Source organism: Misgurnus anguillicaudatus, chromosome 1, assembly GCF_027580225.2.
Source record: "Misgurnus anguillicaudatus chromosome 1, ASM2758022v2, whole genome shotgun sequence".
Classification (NCBI taxonomy): Eukaryota; Metazoa; Chordata; class Actinopteri; order Cypriniformes; family Cobitidae; genus Misgurnus; species Misgurnus anguillicaudatus.
In genome coordinates, this window is record NC_073337.2 from 22,395,001 (window position 1) to 22,404,864 (window position 9,864).

At 37.5% G+C, this 9,864-nt stretch overlaps 2 protein-coding genes across 2 annotated transcripts in view; both read left to right on the top strand.

Annotated features, from left to right (window-relative positions):
* slc25a3a (solute carrier family 25 member 3a) overlaps positions 1–2,231 on the top strand; it is a 10,727-nt gene extending 8,496 nt beyond the window's left edge. Inside the window, exon 8 of the mRNA XM_055190524.2 lies at positions 1–2,231. This exon is cut by the window's left edge and continues 40 nt beyond it. Within this exon, the coding sequence (XP_055046499.2) occupies positions 1–115 (115 nt within the window). The 3' untranslated portion in view covers positions 116–2,231.
* Positions 2,232–4,923: 2,692 nt separating this feature from the next.
* ldhba (lactate dehydrogenase Ba) lies at positions 4,924–9,605 on the top strand. The gene is made up of 8 exons (XM_073868233.1): positions 4,924–5,083; positions 7,413–7,548; positions 7,682–7,800; positions 7,886–8,059; positions 8,172–8,345; positions 8,517–8,634; positions 8,742–8,865; positions 9,069–9,605. The coding sequence occupies exons 2-8, from the start codon at positions 7,421–7,423 to the stop codon at positions 9,234–9,236; spliced, it is 1,005 nt and encodes a 334-aa protein (XP_073724334.1). The 5' UTR covers positions 4,924–5,083; positions 7,413–7,420; the 3' UTR covers positions 9,237–9,605.
* The last annotated feature ends 259 nt before the right edge of the window (positions 9,606–9,864 follow it).

The following is a 9,864-nucleotide window of genomic DNA, read 5'->3' on the forward strand; positions in this document are numbered from 1 at the left end:
CACACTGACGGCCCTACAGTGGTTCATTTATGACTCTGTAAAGGTTTACTTTCGCTTGCCACGCCCACCACCCCCAGAGATGCCGGAGTCCCTTAAGAGAAAGATGGGTCTCTGAGATTATTAACAACCACCAAACCCTTTGTAACCACACATATAAAGATTTTTCTCCACATGGTTGAAAGCATGCTGTGAATGTCTTTGTACGTCTAAATCTTGAAGTAAAATCACCTTAACTTTCAAAGGACGTTAACTTTCTTTTTAGGTAATAAACTTAGTTGTTGTTTGCTGTTTTAAACACTAGAGGGGGCAACTGAAGAACACTTCAGCAATTGAAACACCTAATTGGTGCTGTCTTTAAAGGGGACATACGATGAAAATCAGACTTTTTCCATGTTTAATTAAGTGTTATAATTGGGTCCAAAATGCTTCTTTGGTAAACCATTCTCTGCAAGCATGTGAAAATATAGGTCATTGAAATTTAACTCCCCTTGTGATGTCAGAAGGGGATAATACCACGGCACTGGCATTTAGTGCAGAGATCACACTCAAAAACGACACATTTTTGCTCACACCTACAAAGTGGCAATTTTAACATTTGATAATAAATTATCTATGCAGTATTTTGTGCAAGAAATTCACATATGTATTCTGGGGACACCAAAGATTTTTCTCCTTTTAATAAAATAACTTTCCAAAAATGTTTTCTTGAGTAAATGAAGACTAAAATCTGAAATATGAACAAATTATGCTTCTATATAAAAATGTATAATTTTCTTTTGTTCTAAATGCTGTTAAATTTTATGTCAAATACTTCTTCTATAATCAGATAATATTGGTTTTCACTGTCCGATTCATGTATTTGACAGACTTACAGTGCATTCAAACTATACATTTAAATCCCTGCGGATCAAACCCCTGAGCTTTGTGTTGCTAACTTGATACATGAACACATTTCAGGTGTTATAAATCTAATCTGATACTTGTATTTAAACTAACTTTATTCATTCTCTAGAACAGGGATTCCCATTCAACCTTTGTAAATTAACTTCTGGGGACTCTTTTGAAATAGATTAGTTAAATAAAATTGAATTAACGATTAGTTGTTTGATTTAAATAATTGTTTTGGCATTATTGCAAACAATATTAGAATTATTAAGGTTAGCATTACTTGAAATGTAATTACTTTGGTTCAAAAGGGTTGAGCTGACAAATAGGTTGCGAATCTCATTTGGGTTTGTCTTTAATTAGTTTTATTCATGAATGTTTTCACAGCATATTTCAATCGTATTCAGCCGTGTGATATTGTGACATTGAGTGGCCTGTAAGAGTGATGAACTAATACAATCTCATTGTGATGTCACAATGCCCCAGCATACTCTCTTCTCATCCATTCTTATCAGCTTGATGTAAGCCACATGAAAAATGGTCCTCATCATCTCAACACAACATATTTCGTGCTCTTTTGTAATAATAAAGATTTTATATCAGAGAAACACAGAGCAGAGAGAGGGTCATTCATAGACGTAGTGTGCCTATATTCATGCATCTTTGTAAAAGTGTATGGGTTTGAGTGTGTGTGCCTGAAAGACAGACAGTGCGTCACTCTATTGTTGTCATTATATCCCATTTAGATTTGCTCGTTGAAGCCGAATTCTGGGAAAAGTGCTCTAGTTATGCTTCCCGATCTGCCTCCCAGGCTGCTGATGTTGGGGGTCAAAGGTCACAGGGTGCCTATCACTGTAACCTCTTTGGCGCAAATGCATTCACTGTGTAATGGTTTCACCAAGTGCACCTTCACCTCCTTAGTGAGTCATCCCAAGTGTTTAGAAAGTACAAGCTTTTACTCCAGAATTACTTAAATGGGATATTACAGTGCTTTTGCATATGACTAACATTTAATTTTACAAACCTTAAGGGATCCTCTTGTGAATGGAAAATAATGTTAAGCTCTTACCAGCTAGTTATTTATACTCCCTTTGTACCCATCCCACTTTGGGGGAGCATATTATTGCAGCTGTTTATTGGAAAGCTTATTCTTCGGATCACAACTCACTGGAAAATTCTTGAGATGACACATTAACCTCCTCGTAACAACTTGTGAATCCCATGTTTGGGCACTTGACTTGAAATTTCTTATAAAGGACATATTTCAATACATAAACTGCTTTATTTTTGTACTGAATGGGGTCAGATCATACATGCTTTAATAAACAATAAAGAAATGCAAAATTATTGCTTTTATTGACTTCATAACAAGGGTTTTCCTAAAGATTTGTTATTGTTTCCATACCATTGGTTTTCAAGGTAAGTGAAAAAGATCAGATGACCTGTTGATAGTCAAACACAGTCACAAGACTGCAAACCTCGCACTGTGTATGTGTGTGTGCTAATGCGTCTCACTTTCACTCTCTCTTTTGTTGCTGCCCGTGCTCTACATTTAGAGGTCATTCTGAAATAGTATGCAGCGTTCCCGGCGGGCCGCAAGGGTTCACGCATAACCAGAATGGATCAGCTGCCTCTGTAATGCACTGTTCAGTGCAAGGTAATGCAGAGCGCTTTACTCGAAGGATAGTGGAAACGGTTAATGCCTTCAATGCCCCCAAATAAATTAGTTTAACTAGTTACCACCTATAAAATTGAGTTGATGAAGACCTGTTCTCTAAAGGTTATATTTAAGTTTAAGGTTTTGAGTAGAGCTTTAAACTTTTCAATAGTTTCAGACACCCTTTTAAAGGGATAGTTCACCCAAAAATGAAAATTCTGTCCATCATTTACTCACTCTCATGTTGTAACAAACATGTATAAATTTCTTTGATTTGATGAACACGAAGGAAGATATTTTAAGGAATGTTTGTAACCAAACCGTTCGTGAGCCCCATTCACTTCCATAGTAGGATAAAAGAATACTAGTGAATAGGGTTTAAAAAAGGTTTGATTACGAACATTCCTCAAAATATCTTTATTCTTTGACCTCGGCGTGCAGTAACATCATCAATTTAATTAAATTGTATATATATAGCGCTTTTCACAATTGGTAATTGTTTCAAAGCAGCTTCACATTTATAGACGCAGGGGAAAACAAGGAAAAATCGACAGACTACTCCACCTCTTGTTCAAACTTCCGTCAATATTACTGCACACCGAGGTCGAGGTGCTGCAAACTAAGTGCTCTTCCGCCATACAATATAGTCCTCATCGGCTTAAAAAATCACCACGTTTTATTTTGTGCCACCGTCCTTACTCATGTAAATAGGGAAAACATGGAAGTGTTTGGTGGCTTCTAAATTCATCCGTGTTTGGATCCTAAGGAATGAATGGGGCTAGGCTAAATGCTACACATTCACAACGCGCTGCACAAAGATCAAGTGCATGCACTGAAAAAAATATATGTTTGCATCAATTCGTCTAAGTTGAGGCACGAACATAGAAAAACATTGAAAAACTGTGGTGTTTTCCTTTAAATTTTCCATGTGTTATCTGGGTCATTCTACGGAAATGTCAGTTTTTCTGTCCCTAGCCTTTACAGAAATATTACACTTGAAAAACACTTTCGGGTTACATTTTTTAATATATTTTAAAATGAAACAATATGTTATTTGAACAATTACACCTTTTTGAGCCATCAATTTAGCAATATTTGATTTTTATTAATTAATTAGAGTTCCAAGCACCACAGAAGTGCTCGTCCTCACAGTCATGTACAGATGGAAAATGCTTTATTTTGAGATCAAAAACAGTGTTTTCTTCCATTTACAATACAATAATGTGTCCATAACTATTAAATATATGATGTAATTACATTAAAAAACAAAATGCTAAATAAATATTATAAAATATATAATGAAAGTAGTGGTCCCCTGGAGTTGTGTCACTGGTGTTACCGTTTAACAAAAAACAATAAAAATCACACTGATGACATCACTAGACTTCCTTCTTTCATTTTCCTGGAGATCTATAAAGAGAAGTCCATGGTAAGTTCACTGTCTCTTTTCGGTTATCAGAAATCTTTTCATTTATCTCATGATTTCATATAAAGCTTTTAGTTTAAGTCACTGTATGACCTCCTTTATTGTTTGGGAATTGTAAAAAACTAGAATACAAATTGATTGAAACTACTTAATTTTGTGAGTGACAACATGTGGTTTAATACATCTTTAATAGCAAGATGTCCCAGAAACCCTTTCACATCCACTTTTGTTCTGTTTTTTATTTCAATATATGCATCTTCCTCCATTACAGTTTTGTTTTGCACCTCTTTCTTCATCCACAACCTTTCTCTCATCTTAATCAGACAATAGCCTGCTCAGATGTCTCTGATTAAAAGTCTCATTGGACAAACTAGTGGGAGGAACCGATGCCTCATTGGTCCTCATGTTTGGGACTTAAGGAAAACTGGTTTGTTCAGGAGCAGTTGTGTATGCCAACTCCTGTTTTCTGTTGTATTCATGGAAAGTGAAATAATAAAGGAATAGCGTCTAGCTTCAATTACCAAATATTACTGTTTCATTTCAAGAAACTATAAAGTTTTAAGGTTTTTTGTCACATACCCTCAAGCTACCAAGCGTCTCAGATCATCTCTTTATTGTCTAAGATTAAGTTAGATAGACAGTCTTAAATCAGAAACATGTGCCTACCTGCAAAGGACCTTTGCGGGTCATGGTTACATAACACACAACCCCATGCAGGTTCAAGGACATTAAGCAACCAACATTCATGAACTTGAATAATCAGAATGTGTAAACGCTAAATGTCTATTTTAAGATGTGACTGTACTGTTAAACTTCACTGCCATCATTGAGTAACTTTGCAATATTTTAAAATGCATTATTATCGTACATCCAGGAAGTGTTTTGAGGTTAAAACCTTGACACAACCCCTCAAGGGGAAAGTGGGCCGGTCTCCTCATATTCTTCATGTTGTTAAGGGCATCGTATGCACTGACAGCACCAAATTATACGCCCAGACCTCAACGCATAAAATCCGCTTCCTTTGCACGTCACGCGACCCACGCACTCGCACTCATCGGCCACGCGCACTGCCTGCTACCCAGGAAACAAGCACATTTAACATTCCTGCGACAAATGTATGTACGACAGCTATTTTATTTTTCATTCGTTATGCCAATGATGTTTAGTTTAAAATGCAAACCGTGTGTGGTTTATTTTATTACTCGCGCATAAATAATACATTAACCTGATGTGTGCAGATGGTCAAACCGGAGACCCATGTGGTGTTTATCGCTTTTGTATGCATCGATTAATTCAATTCTCTCGGTTACGATTTTGTTAAGCGACCGCCGTCGACGTGGATGCGCGGTATCCATTTTAACATGGCATGGCATGGCATGGCATTGACATTGAAATGGTCGATAAATCAAGGCTTAAATTATTATTGATGCACCGCAACGGCAAATCATAAGATTAAATATGTTTAAGAGCCGTAAACATCGAGCTACAGAAGTTGTACGCAAAACGATCAACTTTTCAAAGTATTGTTATATGAACAAGGACGTGTGAACGTGATGCACGCGCTGTCTTAACATGGTGGAAGCTGCACGATCAACTTGACTTGAATTTGGCCTGGTGGTTTACTTGACTCCAACAAGGATTAACTACGAATATATTGTTAACTTTGTAGTCCTAAACTAACAATAGCCCGATTAAAGTCATCATTGGTTTTATGGTTTGTTTGTAAATGTAATCGTTGCATCCGACTCGTCAAGGACGTTGATAAGGACGGTTGCGTCACAAAGGAAGTTACGAGCGCCAATTCAAAATAGACGTCGTAATTTAATTAGGAAATATAAACGATGGCTAATGAAATTATTATTATTATTATTATTATTATTATTATTATTATTATTATTATTATTATTATTATTATTATTATTATTATTATTATTATTAGTCAGGCAGGTCAAAGCCAGTTTACAAACAATTTAAAGTATTACTTTTTGGTTATTCGATTGTTTAACTTTACATATCTGAACAGTTTTTCTATCAGTAATGTCTGGCCAAAACCTTTTGAATAGTTAGTGAAAAGTTTGTCAAGATGATAAAATCTTTGGCCTCACTAGGCCTACAACAATACAATAAATGTACCTTCATATGTGATTTTATATTGCTAAAATGTTCTTGTGTAATTTGACTTAATTTGCATACTCTTAAACACATCTTGAATGGAGCTAAACACAAATTAGATTTTTTGTAATGGGCATGTAGCAGGTAGATTGCAATATCAGCTCATTAAATGATAAGCCATCCATTGGCTAAAATAAGTTTATTCGGAAGTAACAGCATTCCAAGATAAGGTTTCTTGATAAAGGCACGGAGCCATAAAAAGCTGCATGACTGCCACATTGGCAATGGCTCAGATATTTTGGCATTACAGTCCAGGATTTACTTGGAGAGAGATAAGTGTCACCACTGAGCTATGAGTTTGTACATAAGCCAGTACTCTGATGTTGTAACTCGGCTAGAAGAGTCATTAGAAGTTAATTAGACCTGTGTACAAATAAAATGTGGCAATACCCTTGATTATATTAACATTCGTTATTGGTCTTGGATATTCTTTAAACTTTTAAATGCTCTCTCTTTTTGTGTTTGAACATTTAATGTCTAATTTTTTTAGAGAATGAGGTTAGGACAGCCTAATCTTACAGGAAGTCGTACGCATTTTACTGGAATTTTGTACGGGAATTCTTAGATTTTTTGGGGGGGGGATGATTTGTATGAATTTGAACAAAGTGAAGCTCACAAAAACTAGTTATTAGCCCCTCAACATTGCAGGGACGCAAGCAAAAACGTACGAATGTAGTCGTACCAATAAATACAAATTTACCACCTCGTAAAATGCCATGAATTGCCATGAGATTGAGTTGTGTTTGGACTTAAAGGGACATTCCACTTTTTTTGAAAATATGCTAATTTTCTAGCTTTTGGCATGGCTTGGCACAATCCGTTGGATCTGGTTGGGCTATTGGCATTGCGCTAAAAATAACCAAACAGTTTCAATATTTTTCCTATTTAAAACTTGACTCTTCTGTAGTTCCATCGTGTACTACGACCGACAGAAAATTAAAAGTTGAGAATTTTTTTAGGCTGATATGGTTAGGGCTATACTCTCATTCTGGCGTAATAATCAAGGACTTTGCTGATGTAACGTGGCTGGAGTAGGTGTAGTGATATTACACACTGCCCCAAATAGTCCCCTGCCATTGAAAAGTAACCAAGGAGAATGGTTTACTCAATGAGTCTGCACACTTTACCTTGACCAAGCTTTAGTGCATGACAATGACAAGTTTAAATTGAAACTAAATGGCGAACTTGAGAAACTGTCTTTGTTTTAAAGGTGTTACACTCCTAATAGTTCACCAATAGTTATATTAAACATATATTTGTCTACTCTTACAGCAGAGACCATGGCCTCAGTTTTGGAAAAGTTGATCACTCCTCTGGCCAGTGGCCCTGCAGAGCCCCCCAGGAACAAAGTGACCGTTGTTGGTGTGGGCCAGGTGGGCATGGCATGTGCTGTCAGCATCTTGCTTAGGGAGTTTCTAAGCTCATACACCAATCATTCTCCAAATAACGGCTTTTGGAGACTAAATGTACAATTTCAATATGGTATATTTTAAAGTAAATTCTTATTTAAAAAAAAATCACTTGCTGTTTTATGTCTTGCAGGAGTTGGCAGATGAACTGGCTCTGGTGGATGTTGTAGAGGATAGACTGAGGGGAGAGATGTTGGATCTGCAACACGGCAGTCTTTTCCTCAAGACCCACAAGATTGTAGCTGACAAGGGTGAGCTGCATTTGCATTACTTAGATTATTTTCTTAAGTTAGTGATGCATCTGCGTGATGTATTTCTCGATCTTTTTATCCCTAGACTACTCCGTGACCGCCAACTCTCGCATTGTCATCGTGAGTGCCGGCGTGCGTCAGCAGGAGGGTGAGAGCAGGTTGAATCTGGTGCAGAGAAACGTTAACATTTTCAAACACATCATCCCTCAAATTGTCAAATACAGCCCTAACTGCACCATCGTCGTCGTGTCCAATCCAGGTGAGCGTACTTGCATGTGTACATGCACTATTATCGTACTAAAAAGTTTGATTTGTATAAAATACGTACACTTTAGTGTACCTGTAGTAAATGCAACCGTCTGTTTATCCAGTGGATATTCTGACCTACGTTACCTGGAAACTGAGCGGCCTGCCAAAGCACCGCGTCATCGGCAGCGGAACCAACCTGGATTCTGCCCGCTTCCGTTTTATGATGGCGGAGAAACTGGGCATCCACTCCAGCAGCTTTAATGGCTACATCCTGGGAGAGCATGGCGACTCCAGTGGTAAGTGTGGGAATAATTTCTGTCCTCAATGTGGGTGAGGCTATTCCCAAATTTACGTAATGAATTAATATGGTGAAAATAATTTTAGATGCATAAAGTTTATAGTTTTTAAGTTGTATGGTTGTCATGCAATGTCCGAATCAAAAAACTTGCTGTTTTATTGTTTCGCAGTGCCTGTGTGGAGTGGAGCAAATGTGGCTGGAGTGAGCCTGCAGAAACTCAACCCAGACATCGGCACAAGCAAGGACAGTGAAAACTACAAAGACGTTCACAAAATGGTCGTGGACAGGTAGAGAACAATGTCTTTTCTACTCACCGATGGTTTTTCGGAGAGGAAAGTAATTGATGTTAGATAAGACACACAAAGTTTTGTTTATTATCATTATCTTGTTTTAGTGCATATGAGGTGATCAAACTGAAGGGATACACCAACTGGGCTATTGGCCTTAGTGTAGCTGACCTGACCGAGACCCTGGTAAAGAACTTGAGCAGGGTCCACCCTGTTTCCACCATGGTAAAGGTGAGTTAAAACATGGCTGATGCTCTTTATTTTACATAAATCTACTGTATTAGTGCAAAACCGTGTTACCATGCACGTCACAGAAATCACTGTGTTTTCCAAAACATGTGATGCAGAAAAAAGTAATTGGTGTGTTACACAAATCCTACATTTTAAAATTTCCATTTGGGTACCTATAAGCTGATATATTTTATGGTCTGCAGGGCATGTACGGTATCAATGATGAGGTGTACCTGAGCCTCCCATGCGTGCTCAACAGCAGTGGTGTGGGCAGCGTCATCAACATGACCCTGAACGACGGAGAGATCGCTCAGCTCAAGAAGAGTGCCGACACCCTCTGGGGCATCCAGAAAGACCTGAAGGACCTGTAGATCAAGCATGGGGAACCAAATACACACTCCTATCCATAACTTTCTGAGTCACTCACTAAAAGGATCTGTACGTGGATTCTGTTTTCACTTTCTCAGTTGTTTTGTTTTACACGGTGGTCCTGTTTTTCCTGATAAAATGATTAATAGAATGATCAAAGGATAACGTGTCTGGTTCTTCACTTTCGCACCTGTTAACTTTGTGTGGGCACATGCGCCGTTTCTCATCGACATAATGTCGTGAGCTCATTAGGGAAAGTTGCAGTATGCGTTTCTCTGTTTAAGTCAAGTGGGGAAGAAATATGAATTCATTCTTAATCATATTGTAAGTAGCAGTCATCACCTAATAAATAAAACCTGTTCAAACCTGAACACATCTGTCTCTCTTTTTTTTTAGTTTTCAAAATACAGATATTTTAGCATCTTGTGGTAAAAACCTTTATTTCAAGTAAATGCACCTTAGATGTTCAACACCTTTGTGATCAAACAATACAAAACGTCTATGCCACAAATACAATAACTGAATGGCAAACAAGTCCATAAACCTCCATATCTGAAGTTAAAGGCAAAATAACAGGCTGAAATAAATACCCAGTTTTGAACCAACCAAGCATCCTTGTATCTGAAGAAG